Raw genomic sequence first — 11,095 nt, 5'->3', positions numbered from 1 at the left:
ATTGATAGTAACCAATAACCTAGCATGTTACTCCAGAATAAGTACTTTTCATGTGACTATAATTAATATATAGACATGAATGAATAAATGAATGAATGAATGAATGTTACTGCATAGTAACAAGTAGATTTTTATTGGTAACTGACTGACCACACTCCAGATCTATTTGTTTTGTGCACTTGCCAATTAGCACTTTATTGGGATTCTATGAGAAGGTCACACTTTTTATTTTTCTTCTAAAATCATTATTACAGACTCACTGAGGGGGAAAAATCATTATGCTGATTGATCTTAATGTAAGACTTGCCATTCTTCCGAATGGCAGGACAGACCCCCACCAGCAGAGCACTGGACTAAGGGTGGATATTACTGTCTTTATGAGACACAGTGCATAATGACCAGAACACTTATGCATCCTCCCTACTCACCACAACTCCAGCTAACTACTCAGACTCATTTTACAGAAGACAAAGTGACCAAGTTAAAAACAAACAAACAAAAGAACAAACAACAACAAAAGGAGATTCACATGCAAAGGCAATAACCAGTAGGCGCACTGGGACAGCCTCCTGCTCTACACAGGGTGTGAGGATACTAAAATACACTACGACCCAATTCCTGAGGAAATCAATCCAGTCAAATTACTTTATATTGGTGCCATTTGGCTCAGGGAGAAAGGCATCCTGCATGCCAAATCCAGCATGAGAACAGAATTCTGTGGCTCTTTGCACAGGCTCACCAGTTTCAGAATCTCAGAGTGAACTAAAGGGTTGTTTGGAGACCAAATAATCACCCTCCCATACTGCGCTTGCCTTTATAAAAGAGCAAGTAGGACTTAAAGTGAATGCAATTGCCCAGGATCGTATTTGAGTTTTCATTTATGGGCCTTTGAGGATCTGTTTATCCCAGGAATGGAAATTAGCTTGGTTTTCTAAGGTACTAAGTTGGAATCGCTTTCTATTTAGTTTCAGTCAAAATGCTGTTAATTCTCATTATTCTGCAAGCATAGAGTGAAGGAAGAAAAATGAGCGCCATGCTGCTTAAACCCTAATTATGCTCAGGGAAACAACTTGCCTACTTAAAAACTGCCTTTTGCCTCAGCTCCCTCAAAGCCTCTTTTCCCCTAACCCTGTCCCAGAGGTGTTTTAAAAGCACAAAGTGACAGTTCTTTTACACTGAGAGGCAAAGGCAAAACCAAAAATGACATCATTGGAAGATATGGGGCTTTAGGAGCTAGATTTTATGAAGACTAAATTTTAGTTTCAGTTTTTGTCCATTGCCAAATTTTGTTACCCTTCCACATTATAAAATACTGGAAACTACACCTAATTAGCATATTTCACAAGTACAATTATTGTATGGATGTAGGGATGGATGGAGTTGGAGAGTGGAACCAGAGAGGAAGCTATAGAAATGATCCATCAGTGAAATAGGGGGTGATTGCTCAGAGCAATTTGACTTTTCTTCCCAGTGTACTCACTATGCAGACCCTCTATAAGAATTCTGGGAAATTTCGCAAAGCCTAGTGGGATATAGATAACATACTAGAAAGACTCTGGGAAACGAACCACTGTGTTTGTTCTGATATTGAGAATATGTCATGAGGTGAAAGGAAGACTTAGAGAGAAAACCTCCCGTAGCAAAGGCAGCTGGGAAGAACAAGTTTCAATGCTCTGCTGGTCTGTTGAGGATGGAGAGCTTGTGCCCACAACAAGTATCTCAACAATCACGCCTCAGGCTTGTTGGGAAGGTGAAATGAAACAGGGACCTGGGGGAGAAAGCAATGACTTGAAACCTGTCACCAACAGCGCTACCAGCTCATCCTGCCAGTTCTGTATTTAAACTCTGTCGAGAGTCTGACCACATCTCACTGCTTTCACAGCCTTCCTTCATGCTGTGCCCTGCCACCTTCCACTTAATCAGATATCTGAAGTCACTTGGTAAAAATTTTTCTGCTCCTGTCCTGGCCACTACTCATCTCCATTCAGACTCTTCCATTCAGAATGTTTTCTCCCTTTTATTGACAATAGATCATTTTTTTTTCTCACATAATAAATCCTGATTATGGTTTCCTCTTATTCTGCTCCTCCTAGTTCCTTCCAACCTCCTCTCCCATCGAGACCCACCTCCTTTTTGTATGTCATTAGAAAACAGGTTTCTATGGCATAATAATAATGTAAAATAAATAATATAATAAGATAAATAAAAAATAACATGTAAGAATTTGGGGAAACAAACAGAAGAAAAGGAGCCCAAAAGAAAGCACAAGAAACAGAGAATCTATTGTTTGAACCCTCAAGAACCCAATAAAAACTCTGAACAGGAAGCCATAATATGCACACAAAGACCTGTATGGTTAAAAAAGAGAGAGAGAATAAAAAATTTATAAATAAAAATAAGTTTAAATTTAAATAATAAGAGTAAAAGAAAAGGAAAGCCCTGACACATTATGAGGCAAAGAATCTCCAAAGACAACATTGAGTTTGTTTTCTGTTGGCCATCTACTGCACAGCATGCAGCCTACCCTTAAGAGTAGTTTATTTTCCCAGTGAGACTCCGTTGGAGGTAACTAAATTTTCTTTTGCAAGAGCTTATCAATGAAGATTGCTTCTGGGTTAGGGATGGAGGCATGTGTTAGCTTCTCCTTTCAGCTCTAAGACCCCATCTGGTGCAGACCCTTGCAGACCCGGCTCATTCTGCCTCAGTCTTTGTGAGTACACGTGTGTGGCAATCATGTTGATTTATAGGACTTTAATTCCTTGATGTGGTTCATCCCCTCTGGCTCTTACACTTTTTCTGCCTCCTCTTCTTGGGGGTCCAGAGGGGTCCTTGAGGGGAGGGATTTGATGGAGACATCATATCTAGGGCTGAGTTTTCAAAGGTCTCTCACTTTCTACATAATATCTGGCTGTGGGTCTCTGTATTTGTTCCCATTTGCTGCAGGAATAAGCTTCTCTGATGATGGCTAAGCAAGGCACTAATTGATCAGTATAGAAAAACGTCATTAGGAGTCATTTTATTGCTACCGTTTTTTTTTTTTTTTTTGGTTGGGGGACAGTGGTATTTGATTTTACCCTAGGTAACTCAGAGAATACCCTAGGTAACTCAGAGAATACCCTAGGTATTCTCAGCCTCTTAGTCAGTAAGCAGTTTCAGGAATGGGTTTCATCTGGTGAAGTAGGCCTTAAGTCAAATAAAATATTTGTTGGTTACTCCCGCAAGCTTTGTGCTACTGTTACACTAGCATTTCTTGCAGACAGGACACCATTGTAGATCAAAGGGTTTGTGGTTAGCTGGATGTTCATGTTTCTCTTTTTGTAGCATGCAGAGTATCTTCCCGTACCAAAGATGTACCAAAGGCTCTATGTAGGGACCAGCTCAAATTCTCCCTGTTCAGTGAGTTGTGTAGGTGTTGTCTTCAGCAATGGGACCTTGCTGTCAGACTGAGGAGAGCAACCTATAGGCCTGGCAACAGCTGGAGTTGTTTGGAGGTTTCTATGGGACTCCTTTGGCCAACAACTCCATTATATATAACCCAATCTCAGTACTAGAAGCTTCCTTTGGTGACAAGAGATGGCCATTTGGGGCTCTGTCTCCTTCATAATTTGTCTATTCATATATATATATATGGAGGCTTCTACTGTATTAGGTTTCCATACTTTCCACACTACTCCTCAAATGGCTCTTAAGGTATCTCTCCCCATATCACCTCCCATCCTCTATTTGATCTTCTTGCTCCATCCACTCTACCCCATTCATTCATATCTGTCTATACTATTTCTCTTTCCTAAAGAGACCTATCTGTTCCTGCTCAGTCTCTTACTCTATATATATCTTCTATGGCTCCACAGATTATAGCTTGGTTATCATTGACTTAACAACTAATCTCCACATATATCGAGAAAATTATCCATTTATTTTAGATTTTCCAACTTTCTGGGGTGTAGGTTTTTTTTAAGTATGTCAAAGTGTTGTTTCAATTTTCTTGTATCTGTCAAGACTCATTTTATATCTGAGTATGTGTTCAATTTTGGAGAATGTTCCATGAGCTGCTAAAAAGATATTTTCTTTTGTGTTTGTGTTTGACCTGTATATTCATGAAAGTTGGGTATTAATGTCTCCCACTATGAGGGTTAATATGTGATATAAGCTGCAGTAGCATTTCTTTTAGGAACCTAGTGTTTGCTGCATAGATGTTAAGATTTGCCATGTCCTCTTGGTGGATTTTTCCTTTATATATGTAGTGTCCTTCCATTTCTCTTCTGATTAGTTTGAAGTTTATTTTTGTCAGATATTAAAATGGCTACCCTAGCTTGCTTCTTAGCTCAATTTGCTTGGAATAACTTTTCTCATTCTTTTACCCTAAGATGATGTCTATTCTTGATGTTAAGGTGTATTTCTTATAGGCAGCAGAAGGATGGATCTTGTTTTCATATCCATTTTATTAGTCTGTGCCTTTTTATTGGGGAATTAAGACCACTGATATTGAGAGATATCAATAAGCAGTGTTTGCTGATTCCTGATGTTTTTGTTATTGTTTTAGTGGTGGTGGTGGTGATGTGCCTGCGAGTGTATATGTGTATTTCCCCTTTTTTGATTTTCTCATCTGGGACTATCTATTCCTTGTGTTTTCTTGGGTGTGGTTAACTTCATTATGTTAGCATTTTCTGTGGAGATATATTGATAGCTAGATAATGCTTAAATTTAGTTGTATTATGAAATACCTTATTTTTTCTACCTATTATAACTGGAAGTTTTTCTGGGTAGTGTAGTCTGAGTTGGCAATTATGGTCTCTTAGAGTCTGTAGAACATCTGTCCAGGCCCTTTTAGTCTTTAAAATTTCCATTGAGAAATTGGTATTGTTCTAATAGTTGTGCCTTTATATATTACTTGGCATTTTTTCCTTGCAGCTTTTAATATACTTTATTTGTTCTGAATGTTTAAGGCTTTGATTATTATATACAGATGGGAATTTCTTTTCTGGTCCAGTCCATTTATTGTTCTGCATGCTTCTTGTACCTTGATAGGCATCTCCTTTAAGTTAGGGAAATTTTCTTCTATGATTTTGTTGAAAAATATTTTCTGTGCCTTTGACCTGTATTTCTTCTTCTTCCTCTATTCCTATTATTCTTATATTTGGTCTTTTCATAGTGTCCAAGATTTCCTGTATGTTTTGTGCAAGGATGTTTTAGATTTGACATTTTCTTTGACCAAGGCATCCATTTCTTCTGTTGTGTCTTCAGTGCCTGAGATTCCCTCTTCCATCTCTTATATTCTTTGGTAAGATTGGTCTCTGAGGTTCGTGTTCTGTTCTTAGATGTTTTATTTCCAGTTTTGGGTTTTCCTTATTTTGGGTTTTCTTTAATGGTTCTATTTCTACTTTCTGGTCTTGAAGTATTTTATTCCTTTGCATCCACTGCTTGTGTTTCCATAGGTTTCTTTAAAATGTTGACTCACTTCTTCTTTAAGGACTTCTATCATACTCAAAAAAGCTTTTTAAGGACTTTGCCTTGAGCTTCAGCTATGTTACAGCACCCAGGGCCTGCTGTGGTAGATTTTTTGGCTCCAGTGGAGCCATGTTGTTCTGGCTGTTATTGGTTGTGTTTTTAAAAGTCCCCTTCACATCATGTCGATACACTCTTAAACTCATTATTTTCCTATTTTCCCAATAAGAAAAGCTAAAATATTTAAGTTGGCTCACAGACCCTGTGAGTTTTATTCGAACCTCAAGCTCTGCTTCTCTTGCCCCCTCTTCTGTTGCTTTTCAAGTAGACCGCATTGGTTGCTGCTCCCGGAACTTGGCTTTCATTCTCCCCTCTACCTAAGGTTCTTTCTCCACAGACTCCTTATTGTCTTCCCCAGTTTCGTTTTCAATGGATATCTGTGCATTATTATAATGAAACACCAGACATCTATCTGATGTTGAGTATTGAGTTTTCACATGAGATATGCCTGTGAAGGTATGGAGTTGGGGAAAAACATAGTGAAGCCATAGTGACAGTTTCCCAAGGACTCCATGGAGAACAGATGGAATAAGCAATCAGACCTTACCCGTGCTCTTTACTACTGTAATGTCTTCCTTAGACATAGCAATTTTTTTCAATTTCATCTTAGGTAAGTAATGACAACTCATACCTCTATTTTTATGCTATTGACATACATGTCACTTTGTTGACTCATATGATGTTAAGGGACCAGGCAGTTTGCTCCTTCCCATATAGGTATCAACTTACTGTCTTTCTTCCTTTTTTAAAAACTAGATGATTTATCTGTTTGCATTCATCTACAACCAAAAGAATAGCTGTACACATTATATGTAACTAGATAAAAAGTAAGAAATTTTATATTCATTAAAACTGTGCTGCTCGGCCACGGTGATGGGGTCTCGGGCCTCCACGTTACTGCGGGACGAAGAGCTCGAGGAGATCAAGAAGGAGACTGGCTTTTCCCACAGTCAGATCACGCGCCTGTACAGCCGGTTCACCAGCCTGGACAAAGGGGAGAATGGGACTCTCAGCCGGGAAGATTTCCAGAGGATTCCAGAACTTGCCATCAACCCCCTGGGGGACCGGATCATCAATGCCTTCTTTTCAGAGGGAGAGGACCAGGTAAACTTCCGAGGATTCATGAGAACTTTGGCTCATTTCCGACCCATTGAGGATAACGAAAAGAGCAAAGATGTGAATGGACCTGAACCACTCAACAGCCGAAGCAACAAACTGCACTTTGCTTTCAGACTCTATGATTTGGATAAAGATGACAAGATCTCCCGCGATGAGCTGTTACAGGTACTACGAATGATGGTTGGAGTGAATATCTCGGATGAGCAGCTGGGCAGCATCGCAGACAGGACCATCCAGGAGGCCGATCAGGACGGGGATAGTGCCATATCCTTTACAGAATTTGTTAAGGTTTTGGAGAAGGTGGATGTAGAACAGAAAATGAGCATCCGGTTTCTTCACTAAAGGACAGGGACCAAATTATTCTTGCTTTCTAGTATTTAAGAACTGGAACTTCCTTCTGTCCTCCAGCCCCACCCTGTCCCATCATCCCCCTTTCCCAGAATACTACTGCTCTTGCATGACAACCTGAAGTCTTTCTTGTCCACACAGACTTGCCTTTGGTGTATAAACAGGGCGTTACAGAATGGTACCCTCAGTCTTTTTCTGTTCAGTATGCACCCACCAGGTCTCTATTTGTAAGTGACATCTTCCCCTGTTTTGCTGCTGAATACCATGCATCCATCCTGTCTGCGGAAATGAGATAGGGACTCGTGTCAAGAACCAGCCAGCAAAGCTCCCACTGGATGGAGACTGCATCCACGCTGCCTTCCCTTCATCGAGCCTCTGTCATGGTCCTGTGTCCTTGTGTCCTTTACTTCCTACCTCCCTGTCGCCCAGCCTTCTGTCCATTTGGTCTTTAAGCCTCCCTCTTTTTCATTGAGATTCCCTGTGTCTCCTTGACTCCGGGCTCTGCTGTCAAGCCTGTCTCTGATGTGACAGACTAGTGAGTGGTCTGGTGGTTTGTGTCTACCTTCTCCTGGCTGTGTCTCTGGGACATTGCCTATCCAGGAGCCTTTCAGCAACCAGTACAACTCTTGGAAGCACGTGACTCTCTTGGTCCCCTGCACTGCTCTCAGCACAGGGCTTTTGAACAAGTTGTTCTTGAAAGGTGGTCATGGTGAGGCTTGTAGAGCCGTGTCTCCTAGGTGGTTTCCCCAGATCTCTCTACCTCTGGCTTTTTATTTTCAATGTATTTATGTGGCTTCTTTTCTGAGTACAGTGTTGACATTCAGAAAATAGTCTTACGCTTGCCAGTTTGCTTCTCTTTGGGACATTGTCACCAATACAGTGGCTGTTTTGACAATATGGTAGGGGCCTTCTTGTAGTTTCTGAAGAGGCTAAAGAGCTGGAGAGCTGCCCACATTCACCCTGCAGCATGGGTTATGTATGCCTCAGTGTTCTGTACACTGGAAGATTCTTTACATTTCCAAACAGAAAGACTAGTGTTATGGAAGTGCCTGACTTATCTCAGTCCTAAAGAACTAGATTGTCCTCAGTGTCTTAAAGTTTTGCACAAAATCCCAAATGAATTTTATACTTGGCAAATTTTAATGCTGGAAGCCATGTAGTCAGTTCATAATCCTGGTCCAAGCATTGCATGTATTGTCTCATGAGCTCCCTAATCACATGACCTTCCTAGCTCCTTGTGTAGACCATTGCGGATCTCTTAGGAGCGTAGGGCCTGGCCCTGGTGACACCAACTGAAGTGATATTAGAGGTCTTTGAGTGACCCGGCTCAACTTGTGGGCTAATGTCAGCTGGTTTAGAGCTCATTGAATCAGCTGCTTCTCCCCTGTGTCTGTGTGAATCTGCTCTGGGCTGGCTTTCTCTGATGTTGCTTGCTTGCTTGCTTCTTTGCTTTGGAAGGCTATCCAAGATGTGTAAACAGTTCTTTAGGAAAGAAATTGCTATTAAAAAATCCAAACAAACTGGGGTTGGGGATTTTGCTCAGTGCCTAGCAAGCACAAGGCCCTGGATTCGGTCCTCAGCTCTGAGGATGAAAAAAATCCAAACAAACAAAAACACTGCAAAGGAAGAGTGAGGAGCAGGGTAGTGGCCAGGATGGATGGCTGGAGTCTACATGAATTGGGGAGTTCTGTATGGAATATCTATCTGACTTTGTGATCAAATGATGTAATATACAAATTGTATAAAAGGAAGAATTGTCTGATATTGATCTGTTTGAGAAGTACTTCAGAGGCTTCTTGATTTACATATTTAAAGTTTCTAAGATTAATACCCCCCTTGGCTGTATAGCAAACTGTTTTAATCCACGGTTGTGCCTTATTGTCCCATTAAAATTGTATTCCTCAATCCATCAATAAATTAATTGTCGTTAAAAAAAAAACTGTGCTGCTCAAAAGATGGTTTGGTTTACTCTTTTAGAGTTTTGTCAGCCATTATATAATGTGACAAAAAAAATAGATGACTTCTGTGGAGTGATGACAAGAAAAAGAAGGCAACAGGCTGTCTTAGAAAAGTAATTAATCTTTTAACTAGGCAGTAGGAATGGTAACTCAGGAAGGCAATAGGAGAACCATAGAGACATGAGGCAAGAGAAGTCAAGTGGTACCTTACTAGGAAAGCAGTACAAAAAAGATGGCTTTGGAGAGATTCTGAAAGAATGAAACCAATAATCTTCTAAGTCCATGGCTATACAAGGGGACCAGTGGAGGACTGAGACTCATCTCAACTGCCCAAGATGTTTCTCTTATGTGAGTGAGTGGAGAGATGATACCTTTAGTTCACATGGAGCAGATCCTACTTAGTCAGTACAGTTTCATTGATGCAACTAGTAACCTAGTGATCAATCATCACATATAAATACAGCATGCTGAACTGCTACCCCACAGGTTCTGGCTGGATTAACATGAATACCATTAAAGTATCTTCTAATGTCAGCTAAAATTTATATAGCCATTGCCTACTCTTCCCCTTTACCTGAAAGTCTAAAAGTAGAAATGAAGTCACCTTATGATAATATCATAATTCAGTATAATATACAATAGTTCTTTGATTTAAAAACAATAGCTAAGTATGTTTTGAATACTTACTTCTGCAAGTCACATTATTACTTTGATTTTCACACACCAAAAAAAAAGAAGGTATGAATTAGAATACATTGAAGTAAGGCTTTGGGCAATAAAGTAGGCTGCCAAGGGCATAAATGGATCAGCCACTTAGGTTATTTGAACACAGGACCTAATTCCCAATAAAAAATTCCTTGCCTTTCTAAAAAAAAAAATGTTTTTACTGTATGTATGCGAGAGTGCATGTATGTGAGGGTGCATGTATGTGTATATCCACATATGCATGCATGTGTATGCAAATGAAAACAAAAGGATGACTCTGAGTGTTGTGTCCTTCAGCTGTTCACTTTGTTGGATAGAATCTCTCATTAGCCTCAAGTCTAAGAAGTAAACTAAGCTGGTTAGCCAGCAGGTCCCAGAGATCTGCCTATGTCCACCTCCCAGCACTGGGATTGCAAGTATGTTTCACAATATTTGACTTATTACATGTGTTCTGGGCATAAACTCAGATCTTTCTTCTTTGAGGCAAGTCCTTCAATGATTAAGCTTTCTCGCTAACCTAATATCTTGCCTTTTGGGTTGCTTTCTCTTTCTAAAAATAATTTACTAAATTATTAGAGACCCATCAATACCTTTAACTATTTTTCCTGTAATCTCCACCAACTATACTTAGTATAATATGTTTGCAGACAAACTATCATTTTTAAATACATGGAAATAAAATGTGTTCTTTTAATTCATTCCAAGAGATTTGAATGATGTAGATTAGAAGCTTGGTATAATAAGAATATTTATTCTTGTCCTTCCTCTCTAAATTGTGTTTACTTTTTTATCGCTTCTTAAGATTGAAATTTTCACACTTAAATATTTGTCTTGATATGCATAATTAAACCCAGAATAATTCAAGCTTAAATGGCTAAATCTTGGCAAAACTAAATTTAATGCATGAGCTAGAGGAAAGGACTAAGATAGCTTAAAATCTTTGAATGTAGCTGCTGTATTCCACTTTCGGCTGCTTGAGCTCACCATGCTAATTTGATGGATTTAAAAAGGAAAGGCTCTTTGATTCGGAAAGACACTGCAGAAAATTGATGGGCATGAATCTGGCATTTTGTCACTCAAATGAATATGATAATGATGGTATCATTAGGCAAAATAATAATGTGACAGTTTCATGTAATGAAGGAACACTTCTGCACCACAGAATTTAAATGCTGAGCACCTGGATTCCCAGATGTTTACCATTTCTGCCACACAAACCCCTCTGCTCACCTATGCTCCCTGAATAATAACTTTGATAGGTGTTTGGTTGTTATAGAGCAGAAGTTCAAAGGTATAATCACTGCAGCTGGTGGAGGAGCAGTATTCTCTTGTCCTTTTATTAAAATCTACCTCTGTTTTCTCAGTAGTATGATATTATATAAATTATTGAAGGAAAATAGAAATTAGAACTCAGTGGTGACCTTTATTCAAATATTTTTCAAGTACTTTTTAAACAAGAC

General features: G+C 39.4%; 1 protein-coding gene across 1 annotated transcript; it reads left to right on the top strand.

Annotated features, from left to right (window-relative positions):
- Positions 1–6,373: 6,373 nt before the first annotated feature.
- LOC102916547 (calcineurin B homologous protein 1) lies at positions 6,374–7,153 on the top strand. Its single transcript, XM_076566150.1, has one exon. The coding sequence runs from the start codon at positions 6,379–6,381 to the stop codon at positions 6,964–6,966; it is 588 nt and encodes a 195-aa protein (XP_076422265.1). The 5' UTR covers positions 6,374–6,378; the 3' UTR covers positions 6,967–7,153.
- Positions 7,154–11,095: the final 3,942 nt, after the last annotated feature.

Source organism: Peromyscus maniculatus, chromosome 3 (genome assembly GCF_049852395.1).
Source record: "Peromyscus maniculatus bairdii isolate BWxNUB_F1_BW_parent chromosome 3, HU_Pman_BW_mat_3.1, whole genome shotgun sequence".
Classification (NCBI taxonomy): Eukaryota; Metazoa; Chordata; class Mammalia; order Rodentia; family Cricetidae; genus Peromyscus; species Peromyscus maniculatus.
Note: the sequence above shows the minus strand (reverse complement) of the source record. Positions and strands in the feature narration are given on the sequence as shown.

What these genes read in the sequence shown, in the direction of transcription:
- LOC102916547 (XM_076566150.1), top strand. Translation starts at nt 6,379, where the DNA reads ATGGGGTCTCGGGCCTCCACGTTACTGCGGGACGAAGAGCTCGAGGAG.